Raw genomic sequence first — 24,446 nt, forward strand, 5'->3', positions numbered from 1 at the left:
AACCCGGGTCTCTGGCACAGGATGCAGCAGTGCTAACCACTGAGGCACCATGTTGCCCAATGATTCTCAATGGTGACTTTGCATCAGTGTTCACTGAGGAACAAGACGCGATGAATGCTGAGATTAGAGATAGAAGTTTGTTTACTCTGGATCAGGTTGATATAAGGAGGGAAGATGTGTTGGGTAGGCTAGAGATTATTAAAGTGGACAAATCCCCAGGACCAGGTGGGATCTCTCCCAGGTTACTGAGGGAGGGGAGAGAGGAAATAGCTGGGGCCCTGACAGATATCTTTGTAGCATCCTGAAATACAGGGTGGTGCTGGAGGACTGGAGAGTTGCTAATGTCCCCCTGTACAAGAAGGGTAGTAGGGATATTCCAGGTAACTACAGACCAGTGGGCCAGACATCAGTGGTGGGAAAATTGCTGGAGTGGGTACTGAGAGATAGGATCTATTTATATTTTGAAAAGAATGGGTTTATCAGTGATAGGCAACATGGTTTTATGTGGGGGAGATCATGCCTTACCAACTTAATAGAGTTCTTTTGAGGAAGTGACCAAGTTGATAGATGAAGGAAGGGCTGTTGATATATACATGGACTTTAGTAAGGTGTTTGATCAGGTCCCCCATGGTAAACTAATGGAGAAAGTGAAGTCACATGGTGTGCAGGGTGTTCTAGCAGGTGGATAAAGAACTGGTTGAGCAACAGGAGAGAGTAGTAGTTGAAGGAAGTTTCTAGAAGTGGAGAAAGGTGACCAGTGATGTCCCACAGGGGTCAGTGTTGGGGTCACTGTTGTTTGTAATATACATAAATGATCTGGAAGAGGGCATTGTTGGTCTGATCAAGTTTACAGATGACATGAAGACTGGTGGAGTGGCAGAAAGTGTAGGGGACTGTCAGAGAATACAGGAGAATATAGACAGGCTGGAGAGTTGGGTGGAGAAGTGGCAGATGGGGCTCAATCCAGACAAATGTGAGGTGATGCATTTTGGGAAGTCTAATTCTAGAGTGAACTAGACTGTAAATGGAAGGGCCTTGGGAAAAGTTGATGAGCAGAGAAATCTGGGAGTTCAGGTCCCTTGTAGCCTGAAGGTAGCTGCACAGGTGGATAGAGTGGTCAAGGTGGCATATGGTATGCTTACCTTCATCAGACGGGGTATTGGGTATAAGAGCTGGCAGGTCATGTTAACATTGTACAAGACATTGGTTCAGCCACATTTAGAATACTGTGTACAGTTCTGGGCGCCACATTACCAAAAGGATGTGAACGCTTTGGAGAGGGTGCAGAGAGGGTTTACAAGGATGTTGCCTGGTATGGAAGGTGCTAGCTATGATGAGAGGTTGAGTAGGTTAGGATTGTTTTCATAAGAAAGGAGATTGTGGGGGACCTGATTGAGGTTTACAAAATCATGAAGGGTATAGACAGGGTAGATAGAGATAAGCTTTTTCCCAGGATGAGGAATTCAATAACGAGAGGTCACACTTTCAAGGTGAGAGGTGAAATATTTAAGGGGGATACATGCGGCAAGTACTTCACACAGAGGGGGGTGGGCATCTGGAACGCGTTGCCAGCTGAGGTGGGAGAGGCAGGCACGGTGGAGTCATTTAAGATGCATCTGGACAGATACATGAGTAGGTGGGGAGCAGAGGGCTACAGGTCCTTAGGAATTGGGCGACAGGTTTAGACAGTGGACTTGGATCAGCTCAGGCTTGGAGGGCCGAAGGGCCTGTTCCTGGGCTGTAAATTGTTCTTTGTTCTCTGTAGTATAGCACATATCTCCCACACTGGGGTTAATAACATTCATCAAACCTCGCTACACTCACGCAAGTGCTGAACGTTGAACATCGAGGAACCAAAGCCCTGAATGAAATAGAAACAGATAGATAGACTCCTGAATAGGCCCCACTGGGGGCGCTTCCAGCCTTTGGAAAGCTAAACGTTAACCCTTCTGGCTCTTGGGGCATTTTCAAAGCAATCTAACCTGGTGGTAACACCACAGTCAGACTCCAGGTTAACAAGGCTCGCTCATATGGACTTCCTCAAAGCCTGTCCCTCTGGAAGCAGCGAGAGGTTGCCTGAAAATTGGCCCAAGTCTCGGAACACCCTTATTGTACAGTTGCCAGCTTGAACAAGGACTGGTGCAACATGACCTCCAGCCATCTGTACCTACTTCAAGCACTGAGGAGCCCTCACTAGATTCTGATTCACATTAAATATTGAGAGAGTATAAATATTTAAACAAGTGCAAAACGTTTTCCGATTCCCTTGTACTGAAACTGAAGGTCAACTGGGTACGAGTAGGAGAATATTAATTTAAAACTGGAATTAGCTGTGGGTCTCTGAAAATTGACACTAAAGTGACTCAGACAGCACGGCCTACTCGAAGTTAAACCACCCTGGTTACAGGGGGAGGTCAGATCTCCAGCACTGAAAAGGTCCTTGAGGCCATCGAGTCTACACTGGTCAAAAACGAGCACCTACATAGTCACAGATTCCCTACAGTGTGGAAACAAGCCCTTCGGCCCACCAAGTCCACACTGACCCTCCGAATAGTATCCCACCCAAACTCATTCCCCTATTACTCTACATTTACCCCTGACTAATCCACCCTAACCTACGCATCCTTGAACACTATGGGGCAATTTAGCATGGCCAATCCACCCTAACCCACACATCCCTGAACACTATGGGGTAATTTAGCATGGCCAATCCACCCTAACCTACACATCCCTGAACACTATGGGGTAATTTAGCATGGCCAATCCACCCTAACCCACACATCCCTGAATACTATGGGGCAATTTAGCATGGCCAATCCACCCTAACCTACTCATTTTTGGACTGTGGGAGGAAACTGGAGTACCCAGAGGAAACCCATGCAGACACAGGGAGAACGTGCAAACTCCACACAGACAGTCGCCAGAGACTGGAATTGAACCATGGTCTCTGGCGATGAGGCCAGAGCTAGTGTGTCGTTCACAAGTAGGTGAAATCCAACCTTCACATGGTAGAGTCCCTCTGTTGTGTTGGCAGGTACTGTGAGAAAGTGGGATAACCTTCAAAATAGATCCACTTACTCAAGGCTGAGCAATGCTGGCCCACAGTGCCTCGACAGCAGCAGTGTCTTACTCTGATCTGTAACTTCACTGGTACATACCCACTAGCTTAATGGTAATGGGATATGGGAGGAAAAAAAACAATCCCAATTGAAGAGGAGAATGCAGAAAGATACACCAGGAACAGCATTAAAGTTCACTTTAGGAACTTCAAGCTGCAATACTTATATGGCAAGACGGACGTTAAAAGCTCCAGAGGTTTTTTTTAAAACATATTAAAGTAAAAAGAATAGAGAGACAGGATAGGACCCCTCAAGGATCATATCTGTGACACACCGCAGATGAGAGGGGTCAATGAATATTTCTCCCATGTTAAGACTTGGGAAAGTTGGTGGTGATACCTTAGGGACAGCCCATATCACAGTAGAGGGACATGTTAGAACGTTACAAACATGGGACTAAACCCAGACCCAAGCTCTGCAATCCAACCACATGCAGTGTGGAACAAAGTCACAAAGGTAGAGGCTCCATCGATCACCATGATCAGGTTAGATTAGTGTGGAAACAGGCCCTTTGGCCCAACAAGTCCACACCGACCCTCTGAAGAGAAACCCACCCAGACCCATTCCCCTACTTTTACCCCATCACTACGGGTAATTTAACATGGCCAATTCACCCTGACCTGCACACCTTTGGGGTGTGGGAGGAAACCCATGCAGACACGGGGAGAATGTGCAAACTCCACACAGTCACTTGCCCGAGGTAGGAATTGAACCCGGGTCAACGGCGCTTTGAGGCAGCAGTGCTAGCCAGTGTTGCTCACATGAGCATCTCCACATTAGAAAAAACTAGGCTAAATAGATGGCTACCAGTTTAGTAATCAAGGGAGTGAAATGGTCTTGACAGTATCAACCACAAGTCCCAGTAACATTCCAGTAAAGAGTCTGTAAACTTGTGCTCCTTGCATCTGAATTGGAAGGGGATCAATATCCTGATGGCCAGCTTTGTGAGTGCTACAAGGGGAGGGTTTAAACCAGACTGGCAGGGAGGTGGGATCCTCAACAGGAGGGAGGCAAGTGGGAAGGGGAGACAGTAAATCAGAAATAGTAAACTGAAGGCTGACCATGACAAGGAGCGAGCAATGCCTGTTGGATTAAATTGCACGCCATTTCAATGCGAGGGGGCTGAAAGGTTGGGCAGATGAACTCAGGGCGTGGATAGGTACGTGGGACTGGGATTTTATAGCCATTACAGAAATATGGCTAAGGACAGGACTGGCAGCATAATGTGCCAGGGTACAGGTGCTTTCGGCAGGAGAGGGGTGGTGGAAGGAGGTGGCTGTATTTTTTATTTAAGGGGAGTATCACAGCTGTAATCAGATGAAACTGAAGAATCATCCAAGGAGGCTTTGTGGGTGGAGCTAAGGGGATGGTGATGTTATTGGGGTTGTACAACAGGCCCCTAAATAGTCAGGCATTAGAGGAACAAATACGCAGGGAGATTGGGGAGACTTGCAGGAGCAATAGGGTTATCTTTGTAGGGGAATTTTAATTTTCCTAGCTAGAGTGGGACTGCCATAGCGAGGTAGAATTTGTTAACTGCATTCAGGAAAGTTTCCTCAAGCAGTATATAAAAGGTCCTACTTGGGAAGGGGCAAAACTTGACCTATTCTTGGTGTGACGACACAGGGTAAACTCTCCTACTTAAACCTTGTGGTGCTGGTTTTAAATTCTCACAGAGCAATCTGTAAAAATCAAGTGGCCAAGAACTAAAGTAAAAATGAACTTAGAAATAAAGTAGTGAATAATTAGCTAGTCACTATTTACAATTTCTTTAAAAATATCTATACATGCCCTTCTATAATACTAGTCCAATAAAACTCTTAATATTTACAAAACAATATTCATCTCAAAATCAGACAGCTATTGGTTCTAATCTCCCGATCATTCGATGTCTTCTCTTTGGTTTAGGAATTTCTGCTTCACATATTGATCTTAAAAATACACCTTTTAAGAGAACTATTTTTCAGTCAGTTTACATGCTCGGTCATGGCAGTTCTCCTCTCAACTGTCCAATTTTTCCTCAGTATTATGCTCCAGAGCTTCGGATTGTATCATTGGCTCTCATGATTGCTTTACTCAATTCAGACTTGGGGTTTGATATGTCTTGGGTACAATTTAAACTGATTGTTGTTTGGAGATAAATTCTAATTCAGCCAATCTACATTGTTATCTTATTGAGAACACGGTGCTGTGCCCGGTAGTTCTGCTGCTTTTAGCTCTTAAAGTACACCCACATCCTCATAGCACTGGGAAAGAAGACAGGTAAGGTGATGGAGAGGACAGTGGGTGGGAGAGCACTTTGGGACCAGTGACCACAGTTCTATCTATTTTAACAGTTAGAGTGACAAAAGTGGCCCATAGGTTCAAGTTCTAAACTGGGGCAAGGTGAATTTTAATGGAATTAGACAGGAGCTTGTAGAGTTGATTGTTTGCAAGCAAAGAAAACTCCAGCAAGTGGGAGATCTTCAAATGTGAGATAGCCAGAGTTCAAAGGTCTGCATGCTCCTGCAAGGGTAAGCAGCAAGGGAAACCCTGGAGGTATACATGGGGGTGAAAGGGGGCATGAAAGAGGCTGAGATTAGGGTGGATCCAAGAGATGTTCTTTAACTAAAAGGAGAAAAGAATAGGACCCCTCGAGACTCAAGTGGACATGCATTGAATCATGAGATGGATGTGGTTCCCCATGAATATTCTCCTGCTGTTCACTGTGGAGAAAGATGAAGACTTGGCATAGTGATGCTAGCTTGGCCTAGTGCATAATCACAGTAGAGGGGTGGTGAGACATGTACTAGAATATACAAAAGCAGATAAGCTCTTGACCCTGACCAATATATCTGAGAGCAGAATCAGTGGGATGCCCTGACTGATATTTTTGCATCATTAGCAATGAGAGGGGTCCTAGAAGACTGGGGATTAGTGAATGTTGTGCCATTATTCAAGGAAGGCTGCAACAATAATGGGAACTAAAACCCAGTAAGCTGCACCTCAGAGAAGTTACTCAAGGCTGTGCTGACTAATCAAACCCTCTTTCCAAATGTGGATTCATCTTGCCTCCCTATCTTAAGGGATACACACATTTGGAAAGATAGAGTTTGATCAGTCAGCATAGCTCTCAGATTTGTCCAAGTTCTTTGAAGTGATTGGGAAGTTTGACAAGCAGTAGTCTATGGATTGAGGTGAGGCTTCAAGTGGTTCCACATAGGAGGCTGCTCGGAAAGGTTAAATCGCATGGAATCCAGGGGGAAAAGCTGGCAAATTGGGTACACAGCTGGCTTGATAGTAGGAAGCAGAGGGTAATAGTGGAAGGATGCTTTTGACTGGAGGCCTGTGACTAGGGGAGTACCTCAGGGCTTGGTGCTGGGCCCATTACTGCTTGTGGGTGATAATTTGAATGAGAAACATTGAAGGCGTGATTAAAAAAAGTTCGCTAATGACACTAAATAGGTAGTATCATGGACAAGTTCATCAAAAGTTGCAGCAGGACCTTGATCAGCTGGGGGGAAAGCAGGCTGGGGAATGGCAAATGGAGTTTAATATAGATAAGTGTGAGGTCTTGCAGGTTGCAAAGTCAAAGGTAGGAAGGCCATCATGAATGGTAGGGATATGTCATGGAACACAAGGACCTTGGAGTTCAGGTTTACAGTTCAGAAAGTAGACACCCAGGTAGTGAAGGTGATGTTGGCACATTGACCTTCAGTCCGGGCACAGTACAAGTGTTGGGAAGTTATACAGGATGTTGGTGAGGTTGCACTGGGAGTATTGTTTAATTTCAATCACCTTGCTACAGGAGGTTATTAAATTTCTTCTGCACGCTTTCCAGTTTGAGATATTGCTGGAACTCAAGTGGTCTGAGTAATAGGGAGGGGGGCGGGGGGGTTGGACAAGTGAGGACTCTAGAATTGAAATGGAGGGGATTGAGATCTTAGAAGTGCATATGATAAGATGAAGATGAATAAGGTTAATATTAGAGGGTGGGGAAAAATGCAGGGCTAGAGGGAATCAGTTCATGGTTAGATAAGAGTCTGAGGTGTAACTTTTTCCCCTCAAGGGTGGTACACTGGATAAGCTGCCGGAAGTGACTAGAGCAAGTGTTACAATTTAAAAAGGCATTTGGACAAAAACAATGCCTAGGCAAAAAAAGGTTTAGTAAAGATATGGGCCAAGTACAAGGAAAATGTGTTTGTAGACAGCTATTTTAGTTGCAGGCTAGTTTGGGCCAAAAGGCCAGTGTGAGTTAGTCAAATCATGCAGCACTTTGATCCAAGTTCTCATGACAGGATGTGTATTGAACAGTATATAGTTACACTGTTAGCCAGTGAGAAAACTGGGAGGGAATGGATCATTGGTATCAGTTCAGTGATCCTTTGAAAGAATGACACACTGGAACAGTTTGTTCCATCTGTCACTAGGCACCCAACCTCAATTAAAAAGCCTTCAGCTCACAGTAACTTCAAAATCAAAGATGTTGGACAATGGCTCTGGTCAAATGGGATGATTGACCCTAATGAGGTTATCAATCCAAACTAAGGACTAGCTGTACATACTCAGACAGTTTAGTTCTGACATTTTTGTCATCAGGCCAGTCACGTTGGCCAAGGCCAGAAGGGGAAGTAGAGGTGTTTGCAGATGCCTGTATGTTCAGCAACACTATCTACTCAAATCCCTATTTGATAGCCCCCCAGAAAAAAGGTGATTGCATGTAGTAAGCAATAGAACAAAAAGATTTGTATTGAGAGGTCAGGTGAACTGTTTTAGATAAAGATTAGATTCCCTACAGTATGGAAACAGGCTCAAGTGTAACCCACCCATTCGACTATGGGAAATGGAGTTTGGTCAATCCACCTTACCTATGCAAGGAAACCCACAGGCAGGGAAAGATGTCTGTCGAGTTTGCACGGTCACCCAAGGCGGGAGTTGAACCTGGGTCCCTGCTACTGGAGGCAATAGCAGTAACCAGAGCTGCCCCAGTTGGAGGGCAGGAACCAAGTCACCAAGCCTGTCCACAAGATGCTGCTATTTTGCATTAGATCACTGCCTGGGGTGAGTGATACCCAGCCAATAGGGTTGGATGCTTGGAAAAAAGTGGTAGCTCACTCATACCTGAAGGTCAAGAGCACAAATCCTGTAAGGACCAGTGACCTGACTGAAAGTGCCAAAAAAAAAAGTGTTTGCACAGCCTTGGAAGGTTGTAGCGCCTGTTCCAGTGCTGTATTGTTTGTTTTTGGTTCTGGGTCAAGAGGATAGGACAGATTTACAGAGAGTGGACATCTGGTGTAAGATGCCATTGTCAGGATGGGTGCCAGAGTTGAAGTCAGCATTATCTATCAAGATGCTAATAGGAGCATACATCCCTCTTAGTCTGGAGCAGTAGTCAGTTTTATTTAATCGACTTAGATTTAGTGGGACTTAGGTCTACAGCTGAAACAGCCTTTAATCCATGCCAGATGACCCAACCTATTCCCTTTGCCAGCACTGGACCCATATCCTGCCAAACCATTCCTATTCATAAACCCATCCAGATGGGTTTGAGGTTGCAATTGTACAAGCCTCCACTTCTGCTGGCAGCTCATTCCATAGACATTAAAAAAGTTGCCCCTTAGGTCTCATCTTTCCCCTCACCCTAAACTTACACCCTCTAGTTCTAGACTCCCACCCCAGGGGGGTGGCAGGATTACTGTAAGTACCCTACCCATGCCAGTCATGATTTTTACAAACTATCACCCCTCAGACACTCCAGGGAAATAGCCCCAACCTGTTCAGCCTCTACAGCTGAAGAACTAGCCTGGGCAACATACTAGAGGTTGTCTGCACCCTTCGAGGGTACAGATGTTCCCAATATGAAAAAAACTGAAATTGTACAATATTCCAATATGGGTACTCATACTGGAAGGAGGGGGGGGTGGGGGGGGGGGGGTGAAGCAGTAATCTAGAACCAAGGACTAGTTGTACATTTAGAATTATGGTATTACAGGCCAGCATAGTGGTAACAACTGAATGCTTCAGAAAGCTACAGCTGTCCTTACCTTGAAAGGATGATGCCAATCTACTGTAGTAGTTGTTATTTAGCTACCTCCCAAGTAGGAGGTGGCTAGTCTTGCCAGTGACACCCACACCCCAATTTGTGAATACCAGCAGTCTGGAGGGAACAATGTTTAAAGTAAGGAGGCTAGTTGGTCCTTCTGCCAAGTTATTTCCATCAGTCTGAGTCTAACTATTAACCTTTCTTGGTCAATCTGTTGGATCTGCCTGAATCTTTGCTTGTCCCAAATTATGTCTCCGCACTAACCCATTAGAATGTATGGATGCAGTGAAGGTTTAACCTAGCTCATTAGCACACTAGCTTAGTGTTCCAACAGTATCAGTGAAGGATTCAACCATTCCCAAATAGCCTGAAGTCACTACTAAAATGGTGACAAATACTCTTAAGACAGTTGCAGGTAGAGTTTGTTCTGTTTATTTAAGTGTTCAGTAGCATCTCAATTTTACAGCATAAGTCACAGCTAGAAGCAGGAGGCTGCTGACAACAGCAATACCAACAGCCAGTAACACTACTCGTGACAGCTTCCAGTGGGCTCCTAGGAGACAAAAATGACATCTTCAGGAAGGGTGACAAGGTTAAAAAATTCCACTCCTCTCCAGCAAGTGGATTCAAACCTTGCTAGGAGTTTCATAGAACCCTCCCAAATAGTGATGCAACTAAAGCCACTAGTATTAGTTTAAACCCCCTCCAAGTGGGGGTTACTAAAAGTGTAAGACCTGATGAATTGAAGGGAGAGTTGTACTGACTTTGCTCATGGAGCAAGCTGCTCACTTACCAGTGGTAACATTTGGAAACTGGCTCACTCCTCGAGTCAGGATGTTGATAGGCCCAGAGGATACAGCACCATGGAACTCTCTAGTGGAGTGATTGATTGTGTGGCCTGGGTAGGAGGGAGCAAAGTGACCCAAGTTAGGAAATCTTGAATAGGAATAGCTAATACCATCCAGATGTTCCCCTAAAAACCCCAGGAAGGATCCATTTGACTGAACTGTGAGGGAGTGATCAATGGTCTGGATCCTAGAACATCTGGTTCAGCTGATCCCCAGATGTTTGGGAGAGAAAAGAAAAAAAACACATCTTGTGCCCGTGACATGCAGGGCAGACTTCTGCCTGACATCTATCTAGAGCCTGGACAATAGTTAGACTCCCTATCATGTGGGATCAGACCCTTTAGCCCAACCAGCCCACAGCTTTCTGAAGAGTACCCCACCTAGACCCATTTCCCAGACTAATGCACTGAACACTATGGGCAATTTAGCCAGGCCAATTCACCCTAACCCACTCCTCTTTGGACTGAGAGGAAGCCAGCACAGACCTGGTGAGAATGAGTTTGCCCAGGGGCTGAAATTGAACCTGGTGCTGTGAGGCAGCAGTGCTAACCACACAGCCACCCCCAGAGTCAAGTACATCACTGGCCTGCTATCAGAAGACAAGCTGGTGCCATCTTGCTAAAGAGTGCCCATTCAGGAGGGACTAAGTACTATAGCATTACCCATTTCTAGTCAAGCACTGACTAGATGTGTGAAGACTTTGGGAATGTACCAAGGTGATTTTGCACTGAGATAGCAATTTAGTTGCTAGTTGATATCTGGTGTCTTACCTCCTCTCTTGCTAGGAGCACATGTTCTTCTACAAAAGGAATCTGGATTGCTCAAGTCACAAATTGCTACATTGCAGTGGAAGTACACCTAGCAGGAGGTAGGAAGGAGAAAGAGGTCATTGACTAAGTCAACTACAACCTCAGCAGCTTAGCTGACTGGTCGAATGCTTACCAGACCCTCCAATCCACCAGAGTTATTGGAGACAAGGGTCTTGACTTCAAACCTCTTCAGAGAGAAAGGATTCTCCACATCCTTACTAAGGACAGGGTGAAAGGTGCTGGTGTAGGTCTCCATGTGGTTTGCACAGCTAGAGGGGAAGAAAGTCTGAGTACAAGATGAAAACTTAAAAATACCTTCACCCCAAATGAAGGAGTCCTTTACCAGACAGCCATGGAGTCAGAAGAATTGGCAGGATTAAAACTGCCCAAGTTAATCTTAAGGTTTGAGGTATGTGGGCTAGGATCAAACAGGTGGGATTGGTTTAGTTTAACCAGGGATTATGGTCCAACTAGTTAGTTGGAACAAGGGTCTGTTAGTGCTGGATGACTGAGGTGGATCTGGTGGTTGGAGACTGAGTTTATAGTTCTGAAGCCTCATTTGAGCAGATCGGGGTGGTTCTTCAAATTTGAAGATAGATGACCTTAGTGGTATTACCTTGGGAGAAATGGTGCATTAAGTTAGAGGGTTGGATTTCAGGGCTGTTTAAGAGATGGACCAAAATCAGTTCAGGAGAGAGTAGCCCCACATCCCATTTATAAAAGTCCTCTGCTCAAGAGGGGATGATCAGTTTATGACCATGGCTGTTTGGTGTTGGCCAGTTTAAGTTAGGTCACATTCTGGTTAGTTCTTTAACAGCATGCTACTTGACCATCTGAAGGGTCAAGAGTTGTCCTGGAGAGAGGTTACAGAGGACCTGTGCTGTTTACAGGTAACCATTGCCCTTACCAAGTTGAAACAATAAGCAGCCTAGGTGAGTGTGGCCAGCTCCAGTCCAGGATTTCTAGTTTTAAACTAAGTTTTGCTTTAGGTGGTGGCATCTTAACAGGGTAGAAGTGCTCCATTAAGGGTGGAGCTCTGTTGGATTAGAGACAGACAGACATTTTCCTGATTGGTTTGGGATGTTATATTGGAACATTATAATAGTACCCATTTCTGTTGTGTCCCCCAATTGACTTTAGTTCCTTTATTTCAAAGGGGACTACAGTTTTGCTTAATGTAGAACACAGCACTGCACACTGCTTTTAAGCTAAGGGCTGCCTTAAAGGGATTTGGTCCCTAAGAGTTTGGGAAAAGCAAAGTCTAATTGATTAATGTTGATCACTTACCCATCCACAATGATATCCCACTGTGGCTGTCCAGCCAGCTCCTCTGATGGAGTGGCCCAGCAGTTTTCCAGGAACAACTCAACATTGGGATTCTGGTTATACAGCTCAATCTCAAAATAGAGTGGTTGGTTCAAGTGGACAGGCACTGGGTAGTCTTCATCCTTGTAGAAGGTAGTGTAGGACAAGTCTGGCAAGAAGAGATCATGGAAGCCATGAGTTGTCATAAATGCCCCTTCAAGGGCAAGTGGAGCCCACCTACTGGAATCAAGGTGGGCCCAGAATCCATTACAAACAGCTGTGACAGATAGTAATATTGGCTTTTGTTTCTAGAGGGATTGAAGAGTATTGTTTTGCTGCAGTTGTACAGGCCACACCCAGAGAACAGCATGCAGTTCTGGTCTCTTGATATTGGCACTGCCTCCAAAGCCAAAATGGAGGTTCACTAGGTTGACTCAGAATGGGAGAGGGTTTATCCCCTTAGAAGAGAGATAAAGCCACCTGGGATTATACTGAGAATCATTGGGGGGGGGGGGGGGGAAGAAGAATCTAGAAAGTTAGGGGATGAGGGGCAGGCAAGTGGTTTCTGCTGGTGGGCAAGATGAGACTTTGCCTCAAGATTAGGAGGTGTAGGTTTAGGACTGAGGAATGGATTACTTTCTGGGAAAGCAATGGAATTCTCTGCCCAAGGGAAGGGCAGCTTCACTAAAATACATTCAGCGAGTTGTTTTTTGCATGGCAGGGGACGAGCTATGGAGGTAATGCAAGGAGGAGGGGCTGAAGTGGATAGATCAGCCAGGTTCTTTATGGCAGCTCAGGCCAAATGGCCTACTCCTATAAAACTGATCAAGAACAGCTGGACTTACTCCAGTTAGTATTATAGAGAGATGCAAGGTTTAAAGGGGAGGTTAGTGATTGCATTGAAGTTTTGTACTAATACCTCTTGCCAGCCTTGCATGCAGATTCAGACCATTCCTCTTTTCACCTGGAAGAGGTAAAAAACCATGTCATTGGATCTGTAAGTGTTCAAACAGCAAATCAAAATTTAAAATAAATCATTGCTTACTTTGCAGTGTCTGTCTGACCAAAGGCACACTATCAGACAGTTGGAATCCCATGGGGATATGGCCAAACCGTGCTTGGATGGTCAGAGTCTCGTTGACTGGGTAACGACACAGAATAGTCAACCTAGAGGAGAGGAGAGATGCCATTAGCCTCCTTCTGAAGAAGGAGATGCTTTGTTACATCAAAGTCTGTACCCCCATTTTAAAAGGGAGGAAGTGTACCCCAGACAAGGGTAGCTTAGGTGGTCAAGAATCTTACCTGTAGTCAGGATCTCTGGTTATTATGGGGATGTCAATTGGGATGGCTTCTCTCAAGTAAGAGATCTCATTCTCATAGATGAGAAAATCATTTGTGATCTGGGAAAGAGACCAAGAAATTAAGTCAGCAAACATACATTGCAGAAAATGCATTAGAATGAAGGGATTCAGGTTGGTTGAAAGTTGATGGGGGTTGCGAAATGAACTAAGTATCACTGTCCCAAGTGACAAGTGTCATAACTAGGAGGGGGAAAAAGGGATAGCTGAGAGCCAGGGTGAAGGGGTGCGCTGAATAGAAATAAAATGAGGAGGAGGAGGAGTGACTCAACAATTGTCAAGGTGCAACTAAAGGAGCACTGGACTAGAAGTGCTCCAGAGAAGTATAGCTTCTTGCTTTATCTAGGCCTCTAGATAAAGAGGCCAAACGTGGGTCAGTTAGTGTGACTATCCAGTTAACTGTGGGTTCACTTCCTAGTTAAAGTGGGTTTGCCACAAGTTCTGCTGGTGACTTCACCCAAGGCAGTGCCATGATCTCATGGCAAATGGCTGCCTTGACCAATCCCATGATCCTCTGGGAGAGAATTTTAATCCCAAGTGGAGTATTTAACAAAAAAACTTCACTGCATAAAAGCAGTGGACTCTCCAATGACCCACTTACAAATAGGATGGGCTCCATTTAGGGTTGAGGCCTTCTAGTTATTGAGAGTCAATACCTGCCGTGGAGAGAACAAAAGCTCTTATTTACCCTTCCAATGGTTCCACAGGAGTCGATATCAAACACAAAGAGCACCTTCATTGCATTGTGTTCTTTGGGTCCACATTTGGGATCTTTCAGCACAAGCTTAGAAATATCAATCTCTGGGAGGGTGACTGATGGCTTGACAGTGATGGCCACAGTACCATTCTGGAAGCACACTGCAAAACACCAGATTGACAAGTTGGAGTCAGTCAACTAACAGATGGACTAATAGAAAAATCCAGTCTATGTTTATAGAGAGTTTGTTTGGATGAAGTGAAGCCAGACCCTTCATGTTACCAACATTTAATAGGAATCTAAAAAAGACAGATCCAACATTACAGCAACATCCTACAAGCCACAATAGAGGCAGCTTTCAGACTGATGGCATCAGCTTTAGTTTAGCCATGATGGTTGAGTGACTTCCTGTAAGCCCCCTCACATCTCACTGTTCAGCCAACTTACCCAGCACTTCCTTCTCAGGAATGGAGAAGTTACATTCTACTGTGAAACTGCTGTAGACCTTCAGTGTCTGGTTGTCCTTCAGACTGAAGTCAATCCTTGCTTGCAATTCGTGTAGAGAAACTTCCTGCAGGGTGAGCAGTGAGATTGAAACACAATGGGTACTAGTGACCAACAGATAACTCAAAAATGGAAACATTAGATTACCTTGTAGACAACTCCTGGAGAATTGAAGGGGACTTCCAAGGAGAAGTGTGTACCATTCTCCAAGGCTGTATAACCATAGCTCTGAGCTAGCTCATAGGTCAGGGGCTCATCAGCTACATAAGGAAGCCAGTAGTGATCCAGATTACCATGTTGCAGGAGCAGGTAGAGGGTATCATTAAGACAGTATCCCTTCATGACTGGCAGCACTGAAAGAGATAGATACTAGGAAGTTAATCAGGATGATGGAGGATGTTTGTTTGTTGCAATAATCTGCTTATTGGGCAATTGAACAGTTGGCTTGTTGCCATGGGTCTGGAGCTGGGCAAAGGATGATAGAATTCCTTCTTGGAAGGAAGCCAGGAGGGTGTCAAACAATAAAGTTCACTGAACTAGGACAGATTATAAGTAGATGTCAGGATTGGAACCTGGAGTTCAGCTGTGCTGCAGACTGGCTGCTATTCCTGACTTGCCCAGAACCTGCAAGGTTTGGGGAGTTTGTTCAGTCATTGCCCCAGTACAGAATTGGAAGTATTTGTTATTGACGTCAACCCAGTGTTGGAATTAAGGATTAATTGTGGGAATAGTCACATGACCAAAGACACTGACTAAGTGGACCAGAATCTAACCCATTTTGATTAGAGGTGGTTTAAAATCAGCTTGTTTCCCTGCAGTAGAGCTCTGACCAAGCTAGAGCTAAAATAGGAGAGAGACCCACATTCTGGAGATGAGGAGGTGACTGGCTGATATCAGCTAGTATCAGAGCCCCAGAGATCATTCATTGTATTGAACGGTTATGTTTGTAACTAGGGCCTTGGGAAAACTCCATGTGGTATAAAATGTGTAACAATACTCACCAACATCATGCACATCAGCTGTTATTACCACTGGTATTGCAAAGGTCTCATTGTCTGGTATTGTAGCAAAGTTTAATGTCATGTTCATTGTATATCTTCTGATGTCATCATGCAGGTACTAGAAGGAATGTTAATACAGGACTAGTATTAGAATCTGACACCTATGGCAGGGTGGAAAGATACAGGCCAATGTTTAAGGGAAAAAAAAACACATTTGATCAGTCAGTTGCTATTGGAGAAAGGTGCTCTGGATAAAGAATGAGGCAGAGAGAATATACTGGAGCTCTAGAAAGATTTAAGTGAAATGTTAACTGCATGCAGCTGGTCAACTAAGTTAAGAAATGAGGGCCAGAAAAAGGTTTGTTCAGTTGGACAGTGGAAGTCAGTGCCACAAGGATCAGAGGTGGGGCCTTAAAATGGAGGTGGATTCAGGGACATGTCCAAGTTTGCTAGACAGTTGACAAGGACAGGGGGTCAAGGGAAGATTAGTCCAATGAAGATCTAGAAAACTTATAGGGAGAGGTGTATTTTACTGCATCTGGAATAGAGATTGGAGTTTGGGTGTAGCAGGATTGTGTTAAATAGGAGGAGTAGAGTTAGTGCAGGATGTAGTATGAGATGGAGGCCATCCTCCAACTATAGCTCACCCTGGGCTATATTAACATCTCAGCAAGCAGCTTCGTTTCCCATGAAGTTCCAAGTTGGGGTAGCATAGTGACTCCTGTGATTAGCACCACTACCTCAAGCAGGTTTGATCCAAGCTTCATGCAACTGTCCATGTGGGGGTGGGGGGGGGCTTGATTTCAGTTGCTCAAGGTAGACAGTTATGTTGGGGGGTGCTGTACCATGCAACTTATTGCATGCAAGTGTTATGGAAAGGATTGTATCAAAGTTGGAGAAAAAAAGTCAAGAACCAATGATTTTGATATGCTGCAAGAACACTGACATTGGAAGATACCTGCTGTTTTATGAATGGGGCCCCAACATCTGCCACTATAATGAAGTCCATGGTATCATTGGGATAATAGGTTGGGTAGATGTTGTAGCCATGTTTCTTCATGTCATTGATAGAGATATTCTTGCCTGCCACTGTAATGGACACCAGCTCCACATCAGGAAGGAATGGCCCCACTGAGATGTTGAAGTGTTGCTTAGGATGAGTAGTGTCAGTATCTAGAAAGAATAGTGTGTCAATGCATGCACACCATTAAGTATTCATTCAATATTTGTTCAAACAACCTGAACAAGTGGGACAAGATATTTGAACCCAAGCATCCCATTAGGAGGCAGCTATGCTGAAACATTAAGCTGTTGGGGATGGGGTGAAGATAAAGATGGGTCCAACCCCATTAGCACAAGGATGCTATTTAGTCATTGCTAGACAACTGCAAATTGGGGGGGGGGGGGGGTCAGCTTTTGATTAAGCCAAAATCATTTTCCAGCCTCATGCTTAACAGAGCAGAGTGTTCTCAGGCCTAGGGTCCTGATCCAGTGTTCTTAAACCAGGAATGAAGAGACCAGTTGGTTTAGGAATTTGAGTATGCTAGCTTAGAGTGTAAGCCTAAACCCTTAGCACTGCAGTTTGAAAAAGTCTGCTCTCACCAATGAGATGTGGAACCTTTGGTATGAAGGGAGTTGATACCAGGCGATACACCCTGTGCTGAGTCAGTTCCTGTAGGTGATCTAGCCACTGGTGTTCCAGAAGCAAGTAGATACTGTAGATGATCCCATAGGTGTTATTGATTGCATGACTCTGCAAGGAGAGAAACATCAGTAGATGAGGTCTTGACATGGATTAACTAATGTATGGCTAAGTCTTGCCAGCCTATTGTGCAAGGAATTCTTTAACTCTGCCAAAGTAGTAATCTTCCAAGTGGTAAGATGACCAATATATACAGTTGAAAGGAGACTGAAACCATGGTGCAAACAAAAAAGTTAGCAAACTAATCACTTTGTTTTTGCTATCAGTCATGGGGTTGATCCCTTCAGATTAGATAGCATAAGTCTATAAACAAGGCCCTCTAGCCCAACAAGTTGACAGAATTCACATTGACATGCTGTTCATTAAACACCATAGTTCATTCTTTCTCAGTAATCTTGTCCTTGCTGCTGGGGGCGGGGGGGTTGGGAAGTTGTGGACAGTCACTTCCATTTGATTACTGCAGTTTGGAGATGGTTGGCACTGGTTAGAAGTGCTGATTCTCATACCTTTCCCAGATCCAACAGATTTAGTCAAATAAAATGTGATTGTAAGAGGAAAATCTTTGTGCTTGATAACAGGGCCTTGAAGGCCTGAAGAGCAGTCTATTAGCTAGTTGATTAAATCCACTCCTGTTTAATTGTCTAGTTTAAGTGTCCAGCCACAGGGATATAGGTCTGAATGGCAGTTGCCTGTGTAGTCTAGCTATGCTATAATAGCACTGCTGCTCAGTGTTTATCAAGTTCTTATTTCTAGAGGCCACATACCTTGCTCCAGCCTCCCACTGCTCCAACTGGGACAGCGATGGCAATGACAGAAGCATTGATATGAAGGTCATAACCTCTTCTCTGAAGAGTCAGATCGTCCAGAAGTTTCCCTTCTACACCCATGGTGATCATGTCAGCAGTGATATTGGCAGGGAACACCAATGGCTCCAAAACCCTGGGTGTAGGCCAAACCAGCCTGTCATCTTTTAAGATGCCAGGGCCTAAAGGGAGAGAGGTTCAGATACACAAGTTACCAACTTGGTCAGAATTGACCTTGAAAATAGCCAAGTCATGAGTGGACCTGCATGGAGGTTCAAACATGGTGCTTATGCTGAACTAGGCACTACAAGCTAAATGGTGAGTTAAACTTACCAACTGGACAAGCAGTAGAGCTGTCAACCAACAGGATCAGCCACCTTTGCTTGTAGAAAACTGTTGCTTTAATGCTTTCAACTGGCATATTCTCAATCTTAGAAAAGACAACAAGGAATTAGAAGCTTTGTACACACTTCAGGAAGTTTCACACCTTTAGATCAAGGCTTATTACTTGCCACATTGAGACTGCAGCAAGGGTTTAACTCCAAAAGCAGCTTGCATCTCTAAAGATGAATTCACATCTTTAAATTGGAGGCAAAGTTTGTGACTGGCTCTGCCTCAAGGTAGCTGGGAGTGGGTAAAGTAGTAGCAGATGGGATAGAGGTTACACAGTCATGGAGTAGACCAATTTTAAAATTGATGAAGGCTTCAGAAAAAGCCCTAAAGAGGGACATGACTCCTGGTTCAGGTTTCTCTGCAGGTTCATGGGCAAGTAAAAAGTGAGGTCTGCAGATCAGAGCTGAAAATGTGTTGCTGGTTAAAGTGCAGCAGGTCAGACAGCATTCAAGGAACAGGAAATTCGATGTTTCAGGCCAGAGCCCTTCATCAGACTCTGGCCCGAAATGCCAAATTGCCTGTTCTGCTGCACTTTAACCAGCAACACATTCAGGTTCGTGGGCAAGTTTTGTTGCCAGTTACAACAAACTTATTTCCCCCCCAGAAGGACTAGCATACAGAGAGAATGGAGGTGTGCTGCTGAGGCTGTATAAGGCTTCAAGTAGAATGCCTTGTTTTGAGAGCTGTTTGCACCCCCCTCCCCTATACCTAGGAGGTATGGGACAGCATTACAGGGTCCCTGGGAAGTCTGACTGGTCATTTAGGTCAGTGACAAAATTTGGGCTTGTACTCAATTTATAAAGATTGAAAGGACTTCTAGTTAATCTTAGACTGGATATGGCAGATTATGAGAACAGGCCCTTGGGCCAACCAGCCTGCAATGACCCTCCAAAGAGGGACCCACCCAGACCCATTTCCCTCTGACTGTGGTACCTATGGCAAATTGGCCATGCTAAAAATTGCCCTGACCAGCACATCTTTGGACTGATGAAACCCAAGCACCCAGAGGAAACCCACAGACATGGGGAATGTGCAAACTCTGCAGAGTCAGATATATAGTCTCAGCTCCTAATGGGAACATGACCTAGGGGCATCATGTCAGGCAAAGGACAATCCTTTAGGAGGCATTTCTTCACCTAGAAAATGATGCCAGGGGCCACGTCACCATGACTTCAAGTTTACTTAGGCTCAGTGTTTACAGCAAGCTAGAGATCGAGGAAAAGCTGTGATTACAAGGCAGAGCCAGCTCTGGTTGGAATGGCCAAACCTAGCTCATCTTATACTCAAGTTAGTGCAAAGTTAACATTGAAAGAGCTAAGTGTAACTAGTTCTGAAAAGTTTGGCCAAGTTACTTTACTCCAGAGTGGAAACCGGAGTGGGACTGTTGCCCATCCAACTGGGAATAAGCATGGTCAGAAGTGCAAGTTAAAAACCAGAGACCACTGGGACAATCACCTACCATTATAATACTGGATTCAGTGGAATTGTAAGGGGCTCGGAACACGACACGAGATGCAGTGGTGTTAACCCCATAGCCGAGGGAGTGGGCTTCTGTGGTGGTCATGGTCTTCAGCTGTAGATTCTCCCCTTCACCCATTTGGAATACAATCTGCCACACTGAGGTTATAGCCTCTTGAGCCTGGAATGAAATTCTCACATTAGAATCAATGGACTTCAATTTTTTAAACTTGAAACTTCAACTCCATTAGTTTTGGCTCATATTTGATTGTAGAAGACTACAGCCAAGCCATTTACTATAGCATTCAACATTTACTGGAGTCTGTCAGCATTCTGGACACCAGGGTGTGCTCCAGTGCATCAGAGTTTGGCATTGTCACGAGATCCACCTGATGGATGTTACATTACAACTGGAGTTGAAAATACTTCCCCTTCAAAGTGGTGAGGGTCCTAATTATTCTGAGGAAAGTCAATGCAAAGAAAAAAAAAAAAAAAAAGAGTCCTTCACTGGAGGAGGGACCCATGGGGGAAAAACATGGGTCTTAATCCATACAATGGACAAGGGGCCTATACACCAAAGTGCACTAACCTTAATTTCTGGGACTGAGTTAGGTACAACATCGTTACTCTGGCTCCAAGTTTGAAACAGCCAAAATAAGGGAAGATTAAAGTTACAGGTCACTTGTGCATTTTACTGGCACAAGTCACCTATTGTGCGATTGACAAACTCAACGTTCTTAGATAATGAATTTTCTACAGAATGGGTGGATGGTGATTTTCTAAATCACAACTTATCTTACAAGAGAATGATCATTCTGTAGCTTCAATTCTGCCCATGAAAAACCTTGCAGCTGGTTCGTATTTAAAGCAAATTGACTTAAAGTTAGCCAGCAAGGAAGGGCAAAGTTCACATTTTGCCTTAGAGGTTTCTAACAGGAAACTTAGAACAGTACAGAACAGGCCCTTTGGCCCACAATGTTATGCTGAACATTTGTTCTAACTAAGCACCCATCCAATTGCCATTTAAATGTCAATAATTAACTGCCACTCCCACAGGGGGTACATTCTATGCCCCCACCACTCTGGGTAAAGAACCTACCCCTGACATCCCCTCTATACTTTCCACCCTTAAATTGATGTCCCCTTTTAACTTACTGCTGGAATAACTGCTTCCCAATCCTCAATTTCCATTTGCTCTTCAGCAATACCGGGAAACAACCTCCTAACGGAGACCTGTTGAAACAGAATTGGTTTGTGTGTAGTGAGTAGTTGTTCAGGCTAAGGCTGGCTTGTGTGAACAACTGGGGGCAAGTTGAAGAGCTTGCCTTTAGTTACAAGGCAAGATTATCAGATCAAGATCTATTTTAGAATTCTTGGGAGGAAAACCAAACTAACAAGCAATTCAGTGGAAGATTTAAGTGCATGGACAGATGCTTAGGGTCACTGAGCAGGATTAATGGGATTGTTTCAGGACAATGAAAGTGGAGAGCTCCTTCTAAGGAGGAATGCCAGAGGGTCAGATGTTAGGTTAAAGTTCAAACTCCAAGACTGTGGGTATCCCTAAACCAGCTTAGGGTGACCAGTGGGCTTGGAAGTATAGACAATGAATGCTGCCAAACCATAACCACCCACATTGGGATTAAATATGGGGGGGGGGGGGGGGGGGGGGGGGGGAAGAAGCCCACGTTCTCCAACTTATTTGGTTAGAGGCCACTTGATGCTATGGTTTGCATTGGGAGGGTAGTTAACGCGGGCTAATCCCACTGTCTTACCTCCATGTAGTTTTCTTCACAAACTATTTCTCTTGAACTCCAGTGATAAGCAAGTCCACAGGTCATTGAGAAAGTGTAAGTGGAGAAGTGATGAGGAATGAACTGGTTCTCGACACTCAAGTGCATGGTTAGAGTAAAGGTGTCATCATTCTGAAAGGAGAATGGAAGGAGGGGTGTTTAATGCTCAATACAACTGAAGATCTTGCTTAAAAGAAAAAAAAAAAGTCATTTTAGTAGCTTAAATGGTCTGCAAGATAGCTAACACCCCTATAGAGGCTAACCACATTACTACAGAGAGTAAAGGGCAGGACAGACTTCAGCTGGTCAGAGACAGCACCTAGTTTAAAAAACTGGCCAGGTCTGGGAGTCTGAAGTGGAAACAAAGCAAGCTTAGAGGACATGAACCAGAGGAAAAACCTGTAAGGTCAGTTAAGGGCCAGTGCAGATATTGCAACTGAAAAAGTAGGAGATTTGACATGCGACAAGCCCTAGACTTATGCAAGAGCACTGTCAATATTGTTGGGAGTGAAATAGTCACTCAATCCAACCATTCAATATTAGAGTAGTGCAGATCAGGTGTTACTAGAAGAACAGGAAACTAGAAGGCCAAAGCCCTTCATCAGGCCTAGTCTCCAGCTTACCTTGACCAACCATTCAAGTGGCCAGGTTAGCCAGCTATCCAACCTTGTTTGGTCAATAGGCAAGATACTTTCAACTAAGGCAGTTACACAGTTAGGCCATCTCAACCACCACATGCTGCTTGAGGGATTGGACACAAGGCCTAGTCTACTTTGCCAACTGAACTCTTCACTGAAGTACACTTTTATACCACTTATGATGTGGTCACTAGAAGTTAGAGTGTCAGATGCCACAATAGTTGGCAAACTTTAGATAGCCAGGGTACTCACATCATTCTGAACCAGACAGGCAAGGAATGAAACCCGGATCTCAAGATTGCCCCTTTTATCGGAGGTGACAGTGAAGCCACATGTTGCTGCAAACTGTGGTGTCAGTGGGATCCGGACTAGAGACTCATCTGTTGGAGAGACGAAGGTGTGTGTAAGTAGGATATCTGCACTAGTGATTGCAAATTGACACATTTAGGCTTAAATGCAAGATCTGTACCCCATTCCATTATGGAATGGAAGACTTTCTCCCTGCGCACCCCCCCCCCAGTAACTGCTCAATCCCAGAGTGATTCAGTGTAGATGTGGCATGATCCAAAACCCCTTTGGGTAATCTGCCCTCAAGCTAGAGCTCATTCTAGCTGAGAGATGATGTTGTCCCTTTTCAGGGAGGGGGTACCTGGAGTCTAGTCCAGATGTAGGTAAGAATTTGGTCATTAGACCTATGTAGGAGCTAACCTACAAGGTCAAGTATTATGGCCTTTGACATTTGTTGTTTCTTTCAACGAGTTGTTCATGGAAACTCACTGAAGTCATTTGGCCACTGAATCAAACCCAACTTCAGGGAACTCACCACTTGCATCAATGCTCCAGTTTCTGCCCAAGAGGAAGCTTCTTTCAATCCAGATGTAGAAGTAACGATCACGACATTCTCTCTGGACAGTTCCTTTAGGGAATAAAGAGGATTGATGAGTTTGATCAAGTCAGGCAATGGGCTGAGTCACTATAACCAGGAGTTAGAGCAAGGTCAGGGGCTGTAAGAGTAGATGAATGGAGGGGTAAGAATGATTGGTGAAGGGGTTATGGCTGATTGGCATCTGAGGGGCAGACTTGGGTGAGCCTGGAGTACAGGGTGCCTACCAACACTTAAGGTTGTTGAGGGAGAGGTGGACACTGCAGGATGAGGAGTGTCCCCACTCCATTTAAAGCCTGTCCTCCTTGAGGATGCATTGCCCTTTGAGTGTGACAAGCAGTCCCCTTGTTCCCTTCCTGAAAGCAGCTAGGATTTACACACTCCACTTTGTCCTACAAAGGTGACATGGGTGCTAGGAATATATGCACTGTTTAGCTTCACTGCAGCATTTAGAGATTAAAACTCCACAGTTCAGGGACTCACTGAATTGACTGGCCATAACCGGAGAGATTAGAGCCCTAAAATATACCAGCAAGGTGACAAAATAGTGATGCCTTTACAGTTTAAGGCAAAGTTCATTGAGCAAGTCTTGAATTGAAGAATTTTTTTTTCCCCCACATGCAACACTGAACTAGTGGATGTTCTTATGGCATTTAAGGATTGAACTTGCAGAGGTGCAACATAATTCCTATGACAACCCAGTGCAAGAGAGTTTGTCCCAACAGCCCAAAGATAATCCAGCCATCCACCCCCCACCCCTTATTGCAAGGTAATCCAAATCCACTTGTAATTTAGATGGTGGGGGGTGGAGAATGAAGCCAGACCAAGCAGACACTAGAGGCTGGAATCAAACTCAAGTTCCTGGTCTTGCAAGGAACTAGTGCTAATGGCCGAGTTAGTACCACCCTGAAAATGGGCCTTTTTAAAACAGACAGCAATATGGAAGATAGAGGGGCAGGGTAAACTAGTCAGTCATTCTCAATGGCAGGCTTGCCAGAGGCAGAATTGTTGGTACCACCACCCTCAGATGAAGGGTGGGCTACATGTTTGCCTGGTGACTGGTGCAGAGGGAGTGTCAGAATTTTAACTCCCTGGTCAAGGGGCAATATTGTAGTT

General features: G+C 44.7%; 1 protein-coding gene across 1 annotated transcript in view; it reads right to left on the reverse strand.

Moving 5' to 3' along the window:
- LOC132835324 (uncharacterized) overlaps positions 1-22,891 on the reverse strand; it is a 36,332-nt gene extending 13,441 nt beyond the window's left edge. The window contains 20 exon segments of the mRNA XM_060854769.1: positions 9,606-9,694; positions 9,935-10,039; positions 10,760-10,847; positions 10,932-11,067; positions 12,086-12,272; positions 13,023-13,098; positions 13,177-13,270; positions 13,406-13,503; positions 14,150-14,319; positions 14,606-14,729; positions 14,810-15,015; positions 15,664-15,781; positions 16,622-16,836; positions 17,266-17,416; positions 18,130-18,350; positions 18,502-18,598; positions 20,021-20,200; positions 21,175-21,252; positions 21,792-21,941; positions 22,700-22,891. Of these exon segments, the coding sequence (XP_060710752.1) occupies positions 9,606-9,694; positions 9,935-10,039; positions 10,760-10,847; positions 10,932-11,067; positions 12,086-12,272; positions 13,023-13,098; positions 13,177-13,270; positions 13,406-13,503; positions 14,150-14,319; positions 14,606-14,729; positions 14,810-15,015; positions 15,664-15,781; positions 16,622-16,836; positions 17,266-17,416; positions 18,130-18,350; positions 18,502-18,598; positions 20,021-20,200; positions 21,175-21,252; positions 21,792-21,941; positions 22,700-22,891 (2,775 nt within the window).
- Between the last annotated feature and the right edge of the window lie 1,555 nt (positions 22,892-24,446).

Source organism: Hemiscyllium ocellatum, chromosome 44 (genome assembly GCF_020745735.1).
Source record: "Hemiscyllium ocellatum isolate sHemOce1 chromosome 44, sHemOce1.pat.X.cur, whole genome shotgun sequence".
In the NCBI taxonomy this organism is placed as follows: domain Eukaryota; kingdom Metazoa; phylum Chordata; class Chondrichthyes; order Orectolobiformes; family Hemiscylliidae; genus Hemiscyllium; species Hemiscyllium ocellatum.